General features: G+C 61.7%; 4 protein-coding genes across 8 annotated transcripts in view; 2 read left to right on the top strand and 2 right to left on the bottom strand.

Moving 5' to 3' along the window:
* Positions 1-880: 880 nt before the first annotated feature.
* Positions 881-2,783, bottom strand: CELA1 (chymotrypsin like elastase 1). Its single transcript, XM_042020605.1, has 8 exons — positions 2,741-2,783; positions 2,567-2,649; positions 2,369-2,469; positions 1,994-2,119; positions 1,770-1,906; positions 1,360-1,505; positions 1,128-1,277; positions 881-1,013 (listed from the first exon to the last, which is right to left on the bottom strand). The coding sequence occupies exons 1-8, from the start codon at positions 2,781-2,783 to the stop codon at positions 996-998; spliced, it is 804 nt and encodes a 267-aa protein (XP_041876539.1). The 3' UTR covers positions 881-995.
* A 1,441-nt stretch (positions 2,784-4,224) lies between these two features.
* Positions 4,225-9,921, top strand: BIN2 (bridging integrator 2). The gene is made up of 11 exons (XM_042020597.1): positions 4,225-4,343; positions 5,664-5,744; positions 5,857-5,911; positions 6,618-6,712; positions 6,925-7,020; positions 7,097-7,204; positions 7,303-7,388; positions 7,948-8,023; positions 8,298-8,380; positions 8,645-9,395; positions 9,717-9,921. Exons 1-11 carry the CDS (start codon positions 4,266-4,268, stop codon positions 9,822-9,824), a joined length of 1,617 nt encoding a protein of 538 aa, XP_041876531.1. The 5' UTR covers positions 4,225-4,265; the 3' UTR covers positions 9,825-9,921.
* A 321-nt stretch (positions 9,922-10,242) lies between these two features.
* On the top strand, positions 10,243-14,437 carry LOC121660973 (small cell adhesion glycoprotein). Of its 5 annotated transcripts, none has more exons than XM_042020593.1 (4): positions 10,243-10,342; positions 13,158-13,230; positions 13,316-13,390; positions 13,473-14,437. In XM_042020593.1, exons 2-4 carry the CDS (start codon positions 13,200-13,202, stop codon positions 13,637-13,639), a joined length of 273 nt encoding a protein of 90 aa, XP_041876527.1. In that variant the 5' UTR covers positions 10,243-10,342; positions 13,158-13,199; the 3' UTR covers positions 13,640-14,437. The 5 variants fall into 5 exon arrangements, with proteins under 5 accessions (XP_041876527.1, XP_041876526.1, XP_041876528.1 ...); XM_042020592.1 differs by having other exon boundaries at positions 10,326-10,342; positions 13,034-13,230; XM_042020594.1 differs by lacking the exon at positions 10,243-10,342 and adding an exon at positions 10,591-10,691.
* The window catches only part of DAZAP2 (DAZ associated protein 2), an 8,188-nt gene continuing 5,143 nt past the window's right edge, over positions 14,267-17,311 (bottom strand). Inside the window, 4 exon segments of the mRNA XM_042020585.1 lie at positions 14,267-15,571; positions 15,573-15,602; positions 16,547-16,783; positions 17,050-17,303. Coding sequence (XP_041876519.1) covers positions 15,473-15,571; positions 15,573-15,602; positions 16,547-16,783; positions 17,050-17,303 — 620 coding nt within the window. The 3' untranslated portion in view covers positions 14,267-15,472.

Raw genomic sequence — 17,311 nt, 5'->3', positions numbered from 1 at the left:
TTCCCTCTCCTCCTGTCCCTGTTCCCTGCCAGCAGAGCCCGACCCCCCCCCCGGCTGCCCCCTCCTGTCAGGGACTTGTGCAGAGCCACAAGGTCCCCCCTGAGCCTCCTTTGCTCCAGGCTGAGCCTCCCCAGCTCCCTCAGCTGCTCCAGCCCCTTCCCCAGCTCTGTTTCCTTCTCCAGACATGGTCCAGCTCCTCCTCAAGTGTTTTTCTTGTTGGGAGGGGCAGAAGTGGACACAGCCCTCGAGGGGCTTCAGCAGTGCCAGGTGCAGCCACCGCTCCTGCGGCCACCCCGGTGCTGGGAGGGCCATCTTGCTGTCCTTGGGTGTTTTGTTCAGCAGGACACGACAAAGGGGTGAGAGGAACCCCCAGGGGCCACTGGATCCATGCAGTGGCGTCTGTTTTGGGCGTAAACTGGGTGTTTGGGGCACGTTGGTGCTGGCGGTTTGCCCCCGGGCTGGGGGGTTGTGGCACAGCCGCAGGATGCAGCTGAGGGACGAGGAGGTGACAGTCCCCGAACCCGGCATCTCTCATGGCCAAGGAGGTCCGTTTGGGAAGAGAAACGGAGCGAGTGTCAGGGAAAATCGCGATGGGACGGCCCCGTATCCTCTGGGTGTCCCCCGCATTCCCAAGGATGCGCCTTGCTGCCCAGGAAGGGGATTTGCAGCGTTTCCCCCCCCTCTGCCAGCATCTCACAGACGCTCGGGCTGCCCCGACAGCTCGGAGCCGGTTCCTGCTGCCCAGGGCTCTTCCCTGAGGGGCGAGGAGGAGGAGGAGGAGGCGGGCAAGGGATGGTGCGGGGCATGGGAGCGGAGGAGGATGCCGGGCCGGAGGAGGAAGGATCGGCGGGCGCGGGACAAGGCAGCAGCGAGGCACAGAGACGGGAAGAGAGATTTTATTGGCCCCGGCTCGGGGGCGAGAAGGCCGGAGCGCGGCGCGGGGGAGTCAGGGGATGTCCGTGGGCGAGGGCGAGCGGGCGCTTGTCCCGCTCTGCTCAGTTCTGGGCGATCACCTGGAAGGGAGAAAGGGCCGGGCTGAGCCGCGCGGGGCCGGGGCCGGCGCAGAGGTGCCCCGAGAGCGCTGGGGCTGAGCCCCGGCCCGGCCCGGCCCGGCCCGGCCGCCTTACGCTGTTGATCCAGGAGACGTAGGCGGAGACGCGGGTGAACACGGTGGGTTTGCGCAGGACGTTGCAGCCCAGGCTGGACACGAAGCTGGTGACGCCGTGCACCTGGTACTGGCCATTGACGGCGCAGTGCAGGGGACCGCCGGAATCGCCCTGCGGAGCGAGGAGCGGCGTGAGCCGGGGCTGCGGGGGGCGCCGGGGGTGCCGGGGGGCAGCGCGGGGCGCGGGGCCGGACCTGGCAGCCGGAGCGCACGCCGTCGTCGCCGGCGCACACCATGGTGTTCTTGACGGTGGAGCCCCAGTAGGACGGGCTGGAGCAGGTCTGGTAGTCCACGACGGGCAGGTAGGCCTGGAGCAGGACGCTGGACAGCTGCCCGTTGGCTGCACGGAGCCGGCGCCGGTCAGCGGCGGCTCGCAGCCGCCGGAGCCCGCAACGGCCCGGCCAAAGAAAGCAGAGCCGCGGCCCCCGCCCAGCCCCCCGGCCCCGTCCGTCCCCCCAAAGCTCGGCGCGGCCCCAGCCGGCGCTGGGCACCTGCGTGCCCCGAGCGAAGCCTCCTGGGGCGGCCAAGCGCTCCGAGAGCTCCCTGGGCTGCCGGCGTCGCCCAGCCTCGGGGGAATTTGGGGCGGGGGGAGCCCGTCACTCACTGCGGGTGAGCCCCCAGCCGGTGATGTAGCAGGGGTAGTTGTTGGGCAGGATGGTGCCCTCCTGGGGCAGCACCGCCAGCTGCACGGCGCTGTTCAGGGTGGCGGAGCCGCTCAGGCGGAACAGGGCGATGTCGTAGCTGCGGCGGGGAGGGAGAGGATGTTACAAGGACCCCCGGGCCGGATCCCGGCCGGGCTCCCCCCAGGTCCCCTCCCGCGGGCCTTACCCCGCGGCCACGTTGTTGCTGTTCCAGTAGGGGTGGACGATGATCTTGCTGACGCTGAAGATCTGCTCGCTGCCCTCGTTCCTGTTGAGGTTGTGCTCGCCGGCCACCACACGGTAGTTCATGTTACTGCCGGGAAGGTGCAAAAACACTCCTTCAGCCCCAAAGTACGGTCATTCCAAGCGTGAGCTGCTGCGGAAGGGTCAGAGCAGGGAGAGGATGCTCCCGAAACAGCCCCGTGGAGCCCCTGCCGGAGGAGCCCAAAAGCCCTCCAAGGGCGGCTGCGCTGCGGCTTGGGGCGGCCGGACTTTCTCCTTGGAAAGGGTTTTGGGGGAAAGGAGCTTTCCCGAGAGGAAGGAGGGGGCCCGCCCTGCTCACTTGTTCACGCAGTGGGCGGCGGTCATCACCCAGTTCCTGCGGATGAGGGAGCCCCCGCAGGTGTGGTGCCAGCTGCCCCCGGAGTAATACTGGAGGGAGATCTGGGGAGGGGGCGAGACACGGGCAGGGGGGGCTCAGCGCAGGGTGCCGGGGCGAGGAGAGCCCCGGGATCGCCCTTGGGACCCCGGCAGGACTCACCTGGTAGGGCCAGGCGTGCGAGCGCGCCTCGGTCCCACCGACCACCCGCTGCATCCCATCGAGATCGAGCTCGGAGCAGCGCCCTGGGGACAGAGGGACGGCGTGAGTCCCCAGCGGCGGGGTCAGGGAGGGTGTCAGGAGGTGCCGAGGCCGAAGGCTCCGGGCGGGACTCACCGCAGAGGGCGAGGGCGGCGAGGAGCACGAGCTGCAGCATCATCCTGGAGCGCGGTGTCCACGGCGGGACCGAGGCGCTGCCCCGCGGGCGCTTTAACGGGGCCGCGGGAGGAGGCGCGGGAAGGGAAGCAGGTGCCGCGGCCCCAGCGAGCGGCCTTGGCCCCTCTGCCAAAGCACACACGGCGCCGAGGCCGAGGCACCCCACGGACACCCCGAGCGTCCCTCGGCTCCGGCTCCCGCGCAGACGCCGCCCCGCGCCGGCACCTTCCTGCTCCCGTGTCCCGGAGCCGTGTCCCGAGGTTGTCCCGGTCTCGGCCCCGGGGGGCCTCGGCTGCGGCTCTCCGTGGCCTTGATTTGTGGGACGGTCCCAGAGTCTGATCCAGCACCCGAATGGAGCCGCAGCGTTGCTGGCCTGGGGAAATCGAGGCACAAACGGGGCACGACCTCCAGCCCCTCGCCAAGCCCGCGGCACAGCCAGCGCTGGAGCAGGGCCGGGGCTCGGCCTCCCCGGGGCCTGACTTTGGGGCTAAATGAAGCAGCGCCACGGTTTGAAATAAAGCCCGGAGTTCTGGCCAAAACGGTGTCCTTTTTTACCCCTTCAACTCCACATTGAGGCTGTTTGGGGGGGGGAACTTTGGCCCTCGAGGGACAGGCATTGGCAAACAGCATTTGGGACCATGGGGGTCATGGGCTCACCCAGGTAAAGAAAAATGGAGGAAGTAAAAAGCCGCTGCTGCCGTTCTGCCCTTATCTCCAAGGAAAACACGAGATTTCACAGGGACACAATCTCCAAATGATCCCGTGTTGGTTCTATCAGCACCAAGGGCACACGGCGAGGGACAGCGGCAACGGCTCCGCCCCACGCAGGGACACCCCAATCCAAAGCTGAGCCCCCAGTTGTGGCACAAAGGGCTGTAGACTCATTTTAGGGCTAAAAAGTTGGGATTTGTGGATTAATGAGTTTTTTGGGATTGTCCTGTGTAGGGCCAAGATTTGGACGCACAGCTTGTGTCTTATCCAACTCCAGATGTTCCACATTTCTTTATTCCCAGTGGGCCCTTCCAAGTCAGGATATCCATGGTTCCATGATTCCGGACATCAGGGAGCACTTGGACACCGCTCTTGGACACTGGGATTTTGGGCATCTTTGGGGCTGTCTTTTGCAGAACCAAGAGGTGACCTTGATATTCCTTGTGGGTCCCTTCCAACTCTGGTTATTCCCTGATCCGAGAGGTCAGGGACCTTTCTGACGAGAGTCTTGAGCATTAGGATTTTGTTGTCTGTGGACTTTTGGGGTTGTCCTGTGCAGGGCCAAGAGCCGCCTCGATGATCCTTGTGGATCCCTCCCAGCGCCGGATCCTCCATGGCCCCCAGCCCTGTGCCCCAGCCCTGTGCCAGGCGCCGGGGGAGCCTTTCCGGGGGTTCCGGGGTGCGCAGCGGATGCTGCCTGGCCTTGCCTCCAACTTCCTCCATCAAAACCCTCCAACGGCAGCTCCGGGGCCGCGGGCGGGGCCGGGCCGGGGCCATGGCCGAGGGCAGGAGCGGCAGCGCCGGGCTCTTCGCCAGGCAGGTCCAGAAGCGCTTCAGCCGCGCCCAGGAGAAGGTACGGAGGTGCCACCCACCCCCAGATCCCAGCTTTTACTGGATTTGTCCTTTCCCACCACAGGGCTCTCGAGGGGGCTCAAATGGCACCGCTCGGCACCTTTGGGTGGTCAGAGGGTGGGAATTCGGGGGTTTCTGGGTCAACGTCATCGTTGCTCCAAGGCTTTGGATGATGGCATCTCCCAGAGCTCCCCAAGATACTTCGGCTTCTCTAGTCATGGGGGGTTTTCCACCCAAAATGCCTTGTAGAGGTTATGGGGGGGCTGTGGGGTGATGGCACAGGGTCCCTGTGGTCTGGCTGGGGGTGACGGTGCCCAGCAGGACCCGGCGTGGCCAGTGGTCCCAGGAATGCTGGTGAGATCGGCACCGGCCCCACAGGAAATGGGGGGGAAGGGCTGCGGAAGCGGCACGAGCAGGGCAATTCTCAGCTGCAGGGGGGCACCTCGGGGGGAGGGAGAGGGGGCTCTTTCCTTTTCTCTGCCCAAAAAAGCAGCCGTGACTCCCATTTTAGGCCGACACAAAGACCCCCCCTCAAACCCTCCCTTCCCGGGTTTCCTGGCCAGGCTCGGTGCTAAATTGGGCTCTCCAGGGCTCAATCATCCCGGGCCAGGCTCCGGCTGCTTCCCGCACACGCAAATCTCCCTCCCGGCCGGCCCCGACCTCTTCCTGGACACTCCAAAGCTCCCTGCTCCCAGCCCTGGCCTCTTCCTGTGGGGATCAAGCTCTTTGTGGACACCCCAAAAGTCCCTCCTGCCTGGCCCCAGCCTCTTCTGGGGGGGGGCGGGGGGGGGCGGATCAGCCTGTCCTGGACATCCTGAATTTCCCCCCATCTGGCTTCAGTCATTTTCCGGAGGGTCACCCTCTTCCTGGGCACCCCAAAACTCCTTCATGCCTGGCCCAGTCTCTTCCCAGGGGGGCTGAATCGCTTCCTGGTCACCCCAAAACTGCCCCAGTCCAGACTCAGCCTCTTCCCAGGAGGCTCAGCCTGGACACCCCAAATCTCTCCCCTCTCCTTCAGCCTCAGACCCTCCTCATCCTCCTCATGGTGTCCCCTGTGCCCCACAGTCGGGGCTCAGGGTGTTTTGGGGTGCACAGGACTGCACCCATAGGGTTTGGGGGGGGCGGGAGGGGATGGGTTGGCACCCAAAAATTCACTGTTTTCCTGAAAAGAACAAAAGCACTGGGGGACCCACCGAAATTTTGCATTTCCACATAAATCCTGCCCTGCCGGATCCTCGGCAGCCCCTCAGGGGGTTTTGGGGGGCACAGCCCCGTGACCCCGGGGTGTGGTGGGCGCTCCTCCCCTCTCTCTCCGTCACAGGTTTTGCAAAAATTGGGCAAAACGGTGGAAACCAAAGACGAGCAGTTCGAGCAGAGCGCCTACAACTTCCACCTGCAGCAGGTGACAGGGGGACAGCGGGGACACTGGGGACACCCCGACCCTGCCCGGGGGTCTCTGTGCCCCCCCAGCCCCGGGGACAGCCCTGACCCCTCCTCGCCGCCGTGTTTTGCAGAACGAGGGGCACAAACTCTACAAGGACCTCAAGGGGTTCGTGGGAGCCGTGAGAGGTGCGGGACCGACCCCAAACGTCCCAGGAAAACCCGGGAACAGGGAAGGGCTCGGGGGGAGCCTCGCTGGGTCTGTGAGCCGGGATAATAAATAAGGAATATCAGAGGAGATAAATCATGCTCATAATAAATCGATTATTAATAAAGAATCATTATTAAATCAGAAGAAATAATAAATCGAAAGAAATATTGAGGATAAATAGATGGTAAGCTACAAATAGATAATAAAGAGAAAATAGATAATAAAAATACTGTAGGTGGGATAATAGATAATAAATATATTATATATGAGATATATATTATATATCTTACATATACGAGATATACAACATGGATTTATATCTCATATATGAAAAACATGGGATAATAAAGAGATAAAAGTAACAGAGAGATAATAAAAATATAAATAATAGATACTAAAGAGATATTAAAGATACAATAATAATAAAAATACTGTATGTGGGATAATAGGTAATAAATAGATGTATATGGGATATATATTATATATGGGATATTAAATAGAAAACAAGCAGATAATACATATATCATCTATCGGATATATGTGTTATATCTGGGATAATAAAGAGAAAATAAATAATTTAGAACAACATACCCGGGCTAATAAATAACATCAGGCAACAACGAATTAATTAATAGCGATAACAAATAATCGATAAGGGGTAATGGCCGCTATCTGTGCCCCCAGTGATGCACGAGAGCTCCCGCAAGGTGGCCGAGACGCTGCAGGAGATTTACAGCCCTGAGTGGGACGGGCACGAGGAGCTCCGAGCCATCGCCGACGTGAGCCCGGCGTGTCCCCAAGGGTCCCCTTGAAGCCTGGGGGGGTTGGAGGGTCCCGGGTGTCACCTCTGCCCCTGTCCCAGGGGTTTGGAGGGTCCCGGGTGTCACCTCTGTCCCTGTCCGGGAGGGTTGGAGGGTGCCGGGTGTCACCTCTGCCCCTGTCCCAGGGGTTTGGAGGGTCCCGGGTGTCACCTCTGTCCCTGTCCCCCCAGAGCAATGACCTCCTGTGGGACGACTACGAGGCGAAGTTGGCCGACCAAGCCCTGCGGCTCATGGAGAATTACCTGGCTCAGTTCGGGGACTTCAAGGTGCCCCCCTGCGCGGCCGGGCGGGGTTGGGGACAGGGGGAACGGGGGGGGTCCTGGCTGACCTGTCGCCCCCCAGGAGCGCATCGCCAAGAGGGGTCGAAAGCTCGTGGACTACGACAGTGCCCGGCACCACCTGGAGGCTCTGCAGAGCGCCAAGAAAAAGGATGAGGCCAAAATCGCCAAGGTTGGGACCCCCTGGGACCCCCCGGCACAGTCCCCATGCGGGGACAGTCCCCCGGCCGTGCGGACAAAGCCACGGCCCCCCCGTGTCCCTCCCCGCAGGCTGAGGAGGAGTTCAACAAAGCCCAGGCGGTGTTTGAGGACCTGAACAGGGACCTGCGGGAGGAGCTTCCGGTCCTGTACGGCAGGTATGGGGCTCTCACAGGGGCTGGGGGCATCGCGGGGACTCGGGGACATTCGGGGGCTGGGGGGACGCTGCAGGGATTTCGGACATCGTGGGGCTGGAGGTCACGGTGGGGGTTGCCAGGCTGGGGATATCACGGGGCTGGGAGACATCGCAAGGGTTTGGGGACATCACGGATCGGGGGCTGGGGACATCGTGGGGCTGGGGGACTCTGCAGGGGCAGGGGGACATCGTGGGGCTGGGGGATACGGGCTGGGCACAGGTGCCATCGGGAGGGTGAGTTCCCCCCATGGCAGGGAAGAATTGGCCTGGGTCTCTCCTCGAAGTCCACCCTGGGGACACATCGGGGATCCTGGGGGACATTGGCCACGGGGGCCTGTGACAGTGGGAGGTGGCAACTCCACAGCATCCATGGGGTGGCCCTGAGGGGGCCATCCCCCTTCCCTGTGGGGTCCACGGAGTTGGATGCGGGTGGGACGTGGGTGAGCACCCCCAGACCCCTCTGGTATCCCCTCCGTGGGACATCGTGGGCACCCCCAGACCCCTCTGGTGTCCCCCCGCAGCCGCATCGCCTGCTACGTCACCGTTTTCCAGAACATCTCCAACCTCCGTGACGTCTTCTACAAGGAGATGAGCAAGGTGGGGAGGGCACCTCAAAACACCTCCCCCACCCCCTGGCAGCACCAGGCTTCCCCAGGTGTCCCCAGGCCTCCCCAGGCCCCCCCAGGTGTCCCCAGGTGGCTACGCCGGTGCTGCCTCCCACACCCCCAGAGTCCTCACTCTTCATTTAATTCATTCAGAGCAGCCCGAGAGTGTTCGGGGTGTCCCCAGGTGTTGGGGGCCCTGCTGAGCCCCCGGATGATGAGGGGCACCTGGGGGCCCCCTGAAGTGTTCCTGTGTCCTCCCTCCCCAGCTCAACCGAGACCTGTACGAGGTGATGAGCAAACTGGAGAAGCAGCACTCGAGCAAGGTCTTCATCATCAAAGGTGTCCCCAGGTAACACCTGGGGGAGCTGAGGGGACGGCGGGGGCTAAGGGGACAAATCGCCCCCAACCCCCACAAATGTGATGGAGTCCGGTCCCAAAGCCCTGGGGCGGGTGGGCGTCTGCCAAAGAGGGGCTGAGCGTGCTTTTGGTGGTCCTGGGGAGTTAATCCGGGTCCCGCTGGATGGGGCAGCGTCACCTGCAAGCTGGGCCAGTGACACCCCAAGGACGCTTGGGGACACCCCAAGCTGAACCCCTCTGTGTCCTCCCCCCCCAGCAACCGCCGCTCGCTGGTCATCTCCTCGCCCGTGAGCCCCCCGGCCATGTTCCCCTGCCCGGACAAGGCGCCCGTGGTGGACGCGGAGGTGACACTGGGGTCCCCCGGCGGGGACAGTGCTGCCACCGATGCCACCTCCAACGGGGACCTGGGGGCTGTTTCCCCCGGGCCCCCCCCGGCTTCGCCCGCCAGCGGGGGGTCTCTGGACACGGCGTCGGTGTCCAGCGAGGAGACGGAGGAGCCCGGCCCCGGCCACGACAAGGCGTCCCCGGAGCAGGAGACATCGGTGACGGTGTCGGTGTCCAGCGAGGAGACTCCGGAGACCATCTCCGACCCCCGCTCTCTGTCCCCTGGTCGGGAGGCATCGGCGACAGCCGCGGAGCCGGGGGCCGACCCCTCCAGCGGGGGTCCGGAGCCGGGGGGCGACAGCGGGGCGCGGGGGGGGCCCGAGGGCATCGCCACCTCCCTGGCGTCACTGATTTTATCCGAGGCCATTGCCCAGGCCACCGGCACCGCGTCCCCAGAGCCGGGAAAAGCCACGGGCACGGCAGGGGACAGCACGGCCACCAGCGCCGAGGGTCAGGCACGTCCCGCGGTGCCACCGTCCCCCACCGCTGCTGTCCCCGGCGATGTCCTCGGGCCCGCGGCGGCGGCACCGGCGCGTCCCCGGGAGCCGTGCCAGCTCGGCGGTGACACGGCACAGCGCGGTGACACCGGGGACAGCGCGGAGGTGACGGATATCGAGCCAAAGGTGGGCAAAACTCAGGTGGGAAGTTCTGGGAGACGCCAGGGGTGGGAGCGGGGAGCTCGCACAGGGGGATTCCTGGCCGGGGGGACCCCCGGGCGGGACGTGGGGACACGGGGCCGGCCCGGGGGACAAACCCGGCCCGGAGGACACTCTGTGCTGCAGGTGGGGCTGGACCTGCCCCTCCCCGCGGCGTCGGGCCCCGGGAACGGCCGTTCCCCCTCGGGATCTCCAACCCAGCCGGCTGCAATGGGGCGGGGGGGTTCACTTTCAGGTGGGGTTTAACGGAATCACGAGGTGCCCGTGTCACCCCCGTGTCTCTCCCAGGGCTGTTCCGGGACACCGGAGCAGGACACGAGCCAGGACACGAGCCGGGATCCCTCAGGTGCTGCAGACCTCCCCCAGGACCCCCCCGAGTTCCTCAGCGCCCTGTGATCCCACGGGAAATGCGGCGTCTTCCCCAAATTCATTCCCCAGGATGCATTTCCCAGCCCCCGTCCCGTCCGAAATAAAGGTGGAAAAGGTGGCAAAATCCCAAATCTCTATCTGGGATTGCGGAGGGGTCCGGGGGGGATCCCCACCGGCGGGTTTGGGGTGGCTGCGTGCGGGGGGTTGGGGGTTGTCACTCTCTCCCCTCCCCTCCAACACCCGTGACTCAGGGAGAAGGCGTCGAGCCTGTTCCACCAGCTCCCGGAAAATGCGCCGTCATGCCAAAAAGCCCCCAAACATCCCAATTTTCCCCTCCCGTGATCCGGAATTCCCCCATTCCCACACAAAGCCCCATTCGCGGTCGCCGGGGTGAGGGTTTGGCTCCGCAGCCAGCGAGGGGTTAACGGAGGAGGAATCCCGGGGGCTGGTCCTCATTCCAGCCGAACTGGAAAGGTGAGGTAGGGAAAGGGCAACGCCTCCACCTGGGCAACGCCTGCACCTGGAGCCGCACATGGTGCCGGCAGGTAAGAGCTGGAGGAGCGGGACCCGGGTCCCGGGATGCCCCCCCGGAATTCCCGTTCCCTGGGGGGGCTCGGAGGGGGTGGGTGCGCCAGGCACGGGGTTTTGGACACGGAGGCACCGGAGCCCCGCAGTGAGGGCCGGGCTGTGCAGCTGGTTTGGGGTGAAGCCGGAATGTCGGGGCTCGGCCGGGCATTTTCCAGCTGGATTTGGGGTGGGAGGGGAGGGAAAAGGCCGGATCCTGCCACAGGGAGAGGCTGAAAACAGGAAATCCGGCAGGAAAGCTGAGGGGGAAACGGGGAGCAAAGTGCTGATCCCAGGGGATCATGGCAAGGTGACGGAGAAGAAATGAGGGTGAGCAGCAAATCCCGTCCTCCGTCCGCTGGGGAGGGGAAGGGGGGGCTGGGAAGGCGCTGCTGAGCACCCCAAAAAGAAGCCCGTGGAGACGTTTGCTGATCCCATCCTCCATCCGCCGGGAATGGGAATGGAAGTGGGATGGGAACGGGGGGGCTGTGAAGGCACTGCCAAGCACCCCATAAAAAATCCCTGTGGGGGTGGTTTGCTCATCCTGTCCTCCGGACACCAGGAATGCGCATGGGAATGGGGATGGGAATGGGGGGCTGCAGCCCCAGCGCTCCTTGAAGGAGTTTTGGGGGTCAGAGCAGCGGAGCGGGGTTGGGTTCCCTCGGGAGCGGCTCTCGAGCCGCTCGGCCGGAGCGCAGGAATGAGGAAGATGAGGGCTTTTCACAACCCTGCTTTAAAAACCCATGGAAATCCATCGGGATGCGGCGTGCTGGGGATGATTCACTCCCGCTGCCAGCCCCCTCTTCCGGGCTGCATCCCGGCCTGGCACCGCCAAACTCCCCGTGGATTTCCGCGCTGGGAAGCACCGGATCCTTCCCGCTGGGCTTTGGGGAGTTCCTTCCCACCATCCCAAGGCGGGAGCAGCGAGGGCCATCCACAGGGAGCATCCCTGCCCCCGGACAGAGCACGAGGAGCTCCACCTCCATGACCACGGATGGTTTGATGGAAATCAAACCTTTCCTCAGATAAAACTGGGTTTAGACCTTTGGTGAGTCCCAGGATTCTGGTTTTTGGGTGCTGTGGGTCCCAGCATTCTGTTTTTCGGGAGCTGGGCACAGAACGGGTTTGTGTTTCCCACCAGCAGTGCCAGACTCTTCCCAAGAATCCCTCCCTGAGGCTCGGACCAGCTCCCGTTCCATCCAGCGGCGCCTTTTCCTCTTTTTCTCTTAAATCCCGATCTCTTTTGGGGAAGTCAGACCCAGTTTCCGCTCTGAAGCCACCCGGGAGCAGCAGCTGCTCCTTGGGACGGTCGTGGTTGGCTTTGGGGAAGGCCCGTGGCTTCCTGGACAGCGCTGCTGGGGGAGCTTCACAGCAAAGCTGGGTTTAATGAACAGCTGGGTTAAAGCAAAACCGGGTTTAAAGTGAAACTGGATTTAAAGCAAAACTGTTTAAAGCAAAACTTGGTTTAATTCAAAGCTGTGTTTAAAGCGAAACCGAGTTTAAAACAAAGCTGGGATTAAAGCAAAACTGGATTTAATGCAAAACTGTTTAAAGCAAAATTATGTCTAAAGCAAACTGGGTTTAAAGGAAAGCTGGGTTTAAAGCAAAATCAGATCTAATTCAAAGCTGGGTTTAATGAGAAGCTGGACTTAAAGTTGGGTTTAAAGCAAAATGAGTTTAAAGTAAAACCAAGTTTAAAGAAAAGCTGTGTTTAACATAAAACTGGGACTAAAGTAAAAACAGGTTTAAAGCAAAATTGAGCTGGAAAGAAAACCGGGTTCAATGAAAAGCTGGGTTTAAAGCAAAGCTGCGTTTAAGGCAAAATCGGGTTTAAAACAAAGCTGGGATTAATGCAGAGTTTGGTTTCAAGCAAAGCTGGGTTTCAAGCAAAACAAAATTTAAAGTAAAACAGGATTAAAACAAAGCAAGGTTTAATGCAGGGCTGGTTTTAAAGCAGAACTGGTCTTACAGCAAAACCAGGTTTAAAGCAAAGCTGGGTTTAAATTAAAACTGGGTTTAAATAGAAGTTTGGCTTAAAGCAGAGCTGGTTTTAAGTAAAACGGAGTTTAATGAGTGGGTGGCTTGTGCCAGCCCGAGCCGGGCATTGCCTGCTCGGGGTCCCGCCCATCCCGAACGTTCATTTTTCCCCAATTCCCGGCGCCCCCGGCCCCAATTCCCGGCGCCCCCCCCGGCCGTGGCCCCGCCCCGCTCCCGACCCGCGGCCGCGCTCCCGCCGCTCGATTTCCTCTTTTCTAATAAACCACAAACAAATGAGATTTGATTCGCTCCCGACCGCGCTGAGTCACGGAATCCCCGAGCCCCGGAGCCACCCGGCCCCGAGCGCCGGAGCCACCGCCGGGACACTTTGGGGGGTCCCGGGGGTCCCCACCGGGCACAGCCAAGGTGGGTCCAGCAATTCCACGTCCCGGCTGCGGCATCGACCTCCGGCCGCGGATTTAGGGCATTTTCAAGGACTTTCAAGCAATCTGAAGCTCTCAAAATTTGGAAGGGAATCCAGTCAGGGGCTGGTCCTTCCCTGTCCCGGCTCCGACCCCGGTCCCAGTGATACCAGTGCGTTACTGGTGCCGCACCCCCCCCCCCCCCGCCCCCTGGCGCAGAGCCTTTCGGGGAGATTCATGAGAATTCACTGCTTTTATCCCTATTTTTGGCAGTTCCGAAGGAACCCGGAGCCTCACCTGGAAGGAGCCACTGGAAGGAGGGATCTCAGCCCCACCTGGGCCCAGGCGATGGGGCAGTGAGTGGGGAATTTACCGCTTTTATCGCTATTTTTGGCAGCTCTGAAGGACTCCAAACCTTCACCTGGAAGGAGCCGATGCGATGGAGGGAGAGCGACCCCACCTGAGCGCAGGTGAGCACCTGGAGCCGCTTTTCCGGGCTCTTCCCACCTTCTCCGCCTGGCTCAGGCCCTCCCTCTCTCCTCTGTCCCGAGGAAGACCTGACGACCCCGTACCTGAGGAAGGCTCCCACCCCCCCCGGCCATGAGGACGCCGACACCGCCGTCATCGCAGGTGAGGCCGCTCCTCCGGCTCCGCCCCGGGGCAGTGCCGCCGTCCCGGGGCTGACCGGGGCTCCCCTCTGCTTCCCCCGCAGTGGTGATCACCCTGGTGTTCCTCACCTTGCTGACGGTGCTGGTGGTGATCGGGATTTACCTGTACCGGAACCAGGGCTCCTACCGCACCTACGAGCAGCCGGAGCCGGACGTGGCCCCGCGGGCCGAGGAGGCTCCGGCCAAAGAGAAGGAGGAATATTTTATCTAAGGACGCACCTGGGATTCACCCAGGTCCCGAAATTCCCTGGAGTTGGGGGTCTACATAAATTTTCAGAAGTTAGGATGCTACCTGAATTCCCCGGCATCGGGGATTTGGGATCTGCCCAAATTTCCTGGAGTTGGGGGTCTACCTAAATATCCTGGAGCTGAGGATCTGCCGAAATTTCTTGGAGGTGGGGGATTTTCCTAAGACGGGAATCTGCCTAAATTCCCTGGAGTTAGGATCTGACTAAATTCTGGAGTTGGGGCTCTGCCTAAATTCCTTGGATTTGGGGATCCACCTAAATTGGAAACCTGCCTAAATCCCCTGGGGTTGAGGTTCTGCCTGAATCTCCTGGAGCTTGTGATCTACCTAAATTCCCTGGAGCTGGGGTTCTGCCTAAAGTTGAGGCTGATTTTGGTTTTTCATTTCGTTTTTCCCTTAATTTATGAAGCCAACCATGGAAGGAATATGTGGGTGCCCGAGGGCAGGAAAAACCCCAAATAGCCCCCCTGAAATAACAACCCCAAAAAAGGAAGTTCCCAGCCCAGCAGGAAAAAGGAAAGAAGTGAGGAAACCGCCGGCTGGCAGCAGCCAAAAGGGTTCTCAGAGGCCCAACAGAAATTTGTTACTTCATTTAAATTTTCAAAATAATCTTTATTTTATTTTTGGTTTTTAGTATAAAAACTCCACAAGTTCAGTGCAGCACAGAGAGTCCGAGAGCCGAGCTCGGGAACAGTCAGGGATGGTCACACACACACACAGGACACGGATTCAGATTAAAGTGAAATACTAAGATAAAACAGAGTCGAATCTGAGCTCCTTTTTCATCAAATAACAACCAAAAAGAAGAAAAACACCCGATTGAGGATCCCTGAAATGTTCCTCCTCAGCTTGTGGAGGTTTGGTTACCAATGCACGCATGAGTCACTGATAAACCCACTGATAAACTCATTCACATCCCATTTACAGACATCCCATTCATAAAAATCCGTCTACAAACGTTCCATTCATAAAACTCATTCATAAACCCGCTGATAAGCAACTCATTGATAAACCCATTGATAACCCTCCTCCCAAACGATCCCATTCCCGAACAGTCCCCGATCCAAGCGGATCTGTGTTAACTGACAGTTCCCACACGCCCCCGGACAGATGGAAACCAGCCTCTGGGATTTAAGGAATCTGGGTGTGAAAACACCAGGTTTGAGTTAAAACCAAGCGTTTGCTAATTAAGCATCGGTTAAACCTGGTTCTGGCTGGAATGGGATGATCCCACGGGAGCTGCAGCACGGCCCTGGCACCGGTCATGGCTTTGATTAGAGCTGAAGTGCAAACAATCCAAGGTTACTTGGAGCGGGTTAAAAAATCCCAGGATAAACGTTTCTGGAGGAGAAAGGTGGGAGAGAGTGAGGGGGGACCCCTGGAGTGAGGCCAGCAAGGGCTCAGGTGCCCTTCCCACTGCTGGGAAGGGGATTTTTGCCTCTGGAGAGGGAATTTCGCTTCTGGGGAGGAGATTTTGCCTGTTTTCTACCCAAAATCCACCTTTCCCAAAAGGAAGGGAAACCCGGATGGGTTCAGCAGGGGCAAGAGGGCAGTGGAAGGGGAAACACTTCCCCAGGGCGTGATTAGGCCGTTAATTAATTAGAGCTTCATGTAAATGAGAAAAGGGCGGGGCTGAGCTCACCCCAATTTGTGAATGAACCCCCCGGGACCCCCCCCCCCCCCCCAATCACCCACTTGTGTCACCTGCGGGGGGGCCCCTCTCCGGCCTTTGGGGCTCCCCAGGTACCGGGGGGAGGTGCTGATGGGCGGGGGGGGCTCCCCAAACCCGGCCCCCCCTCACCAGAGGCTGAAGCCACCCCCGGCCCCCCCCAGGCCGAAGCCCCCCTTGCGTGGGGGCAGCAGGACGGCGGCTCCGGGCGGGACGGGCACCGGGGGGGGCACCCGGGGGGCACCCGGCGGGCGGCGGCTGCAAGACACAAACGGAGGGACGGGTCACTGTCACGACAAGGGGACAGCCGAGGTCACTGTCACGACAGGATGGGTCAGGCAATGTCAGTGTCACGACAGGAGCGGGGGACAAGGTTATGCCACAGCAGAGAGCTGATGTCACTGTCACAGGAGGGGACAGCCGCGGTCAGTGTCATGTGAGGAGGAGGGAGACGAGGTCACTGTCACAAAACGGGACAGCTCAGGTTGGTGTCACTCCCAGGGCGGGCACGAACCCCCGTGGGCTGTGGGGACACAACAGTGTCCCCAAACCCTGCTGAGGGACAGCGGCCGGGGGTGGGACACTCAGCCCTGACCCACCTGTGACACCTGCAGCACCTGGGAGCTGGGGGACACCTGTGGGACACCTGTCACCTGTGCTGTCACCTGTGCTGTCACCTGTGGGACACCTGGGGGACACCTGTCACCTGTGCTGTCACCTGTGCTGTCACCTGTGCTGTCACCTGTGCTGTCACCTGGGGGACACGCTCTCCACCTGTCCACGAGCCACAGGTGGGAATTCCAGGGGAGCAGGAACCTCTCAGGTTCCAGGGAAGGGGAGCCAAGGGAGCCCAGGGAAGCAGGGACCAGGCGAGCAGGACCCTCCCCAGCTCACAGGAAGTGCCACGCTCAGGTGTGGGGACAGGTGAGGTCAGATGGCCAAGGGTTTGGGCATCACTGGCCACGCCCAGCCCGGCTGTGAGCCAGAGCCACCTGCGATCCCCAATCCCACCTGGAAGTGCCCAAGGCCAGCTGGGATGGGGCTGGGACTCCCCTGGGCCAGGGACAGGTGATCTTCTGCTCCCTCCCCACCCAAATCCCCCCATTGTGTGCACCCACCTGCACTGCCGGCGATGCTGCCAGTGCCACCTGTCCCAGACCTTCCCCCCCAACCCCAGATCCCACAGATCCGCCTGCACTCACCGGGATGCCGCCGCTGCCCCCTGTCCCCAGCCTGGCTCCGGTGTCAAATGCCCCTTCCAGCAGCACCGCGGATCCCGGTGGATACACCTGTCCCAGCGGGAAATAGGCCACGGGGGAGCCCAGGGCCCCCACGGGCACCAGCGGGGCCAGGGGCAGGTACAGGGACGCACCTGGGTACGCCGGGGACACGGGGGGGACGCTGGCAGCGCCCAGGGGGACGAAGCTGAGACGGTAGAGCTGGAAAAACGCCGAGTCAGCAAGGTCAGGCAGGTGTTATCCCACAGCCAGGTGTGCATCCAGCACCCGGGGGGCTCTCACCTGCCTGCGGGAACAGGGAATCACCTGGGATTCACCGCTGGGCTCTGACGGGGCTTTTGGGGTCCCTTGGGCTATGGAGGGTGTCACTGCCCAGGGGAACCAGGTGAGCTTTGGGGCTCCCCCGGGGCGATGGGCAGGAGGGGTCCCAGGGGTAAGGGGCCCCTCTGGACAGGGCTCCCACCTACCTCGGGGTACGCAGGTGCAGGGTCAAGGTAGGGGGGCGGCTGCGGCAGGGGCAGAGCCTGGGGGTACCCGGGGGGGGCCAGGCCGGGGAACGAGGGCTGGCCTGGGAACGGCCCTGGGGGAGAGAAACGGGTCAGGAGAGCCGGGATGGAGGAGCTGGAGGGTTTGGGATTGAGCAGGAAACTGCCCTGCCTGGAAAAGGCATCGCCCCCGCGCCCTGTGTCCCCCTCCCCATGGCATTGGCGTCCCCGTTCCCCTCCCCCG

Source organism: Corvus kubaryi, unplaced genomic scaffold (assembly GCF_017639235.1).
Source record: "Corvus kubaryi isolate FWS band 111438036 unplaced genomic scaffold, C.kubaryi_AGA036_p1.0 37027, whole genome shotgun sequence".
In the NCBI taxonomy this organism is placed as follows: Eukaryota; Metazoa; Chordata; class Aves; order Passeriformes; family Corvidae; genus Corvus; species Corvus kubaryi.
The sequence above is the reverse complement of the archived record's forward strand: the minus strand, read 5'-3'. Positions and strand labels throughout refer to the sequence as shown.

Bases quoted from the DNA above. Each gene is read 5' to 3' on its own strand.
- CELA1 (XM_042020605.1), bottom strand. From the start codon at position 2,783: ATGATGCTGCAGCTCGTGCTCCTCGCCGCCCTCGCCCTCTGCG. The intron at 2,650-2,740 runs GTGAGTCCCGCC...CTCTGTCCCCAG, and splicing joins CGCCGCCCTCGCCCTCTGCG to GGCGCTGCTCCGAGCTCGAT. The intron at 2,470-2,566 runs GTGAGTCCTGCC...CCCCCTCCCCAG, and splicing joins CGCACGCCTGGCCCTACCAG to ATCTCCCTCCAGTATTACTC.
- LOC121660973 (XM_042020593.1), top strand. From the start codon at position 13,200: ATGGAGGGAGAGCGACCCCACCTGAGCGCAG. The intron at 13,231-13,315 runs GTGAGCACCTGG...GTCCCGAGGAAG, and splicing joins GCGACCCCACCTGAGCGCAG to ACCTGACGACCCCGTACCTG. The intron at 13,391-13,472 runs GTGAGGCCGCTC...CTTCCCCCGCAG, and splicing joins CGACACCGCCGTCATCGCAG to TGGTGATCACCCTGGTGTTC.
- BIN2 (XM_042020597.1), top strand. From the start codon at position 4,266: ATGGCCGAGGGCAGGAGCGGCAGCGCCGGGCTCTTCGCCAGGCAGGTC. The intron at 5,745-5,856 runs GTGACAGGGGGA...CGTGTTTTGCAG, and splicing joins ACAACTTCCACCTGCAGCAG to AACGAGGGGCACAAACTCTA. The intron at 8,024-8,297 runs GTGGGGAGGGCA...CTCCCTCCCCAG, and splicing joins TCTACAAGGAGATGAGCAAG to CTCAACCGAGACCTGTACGA.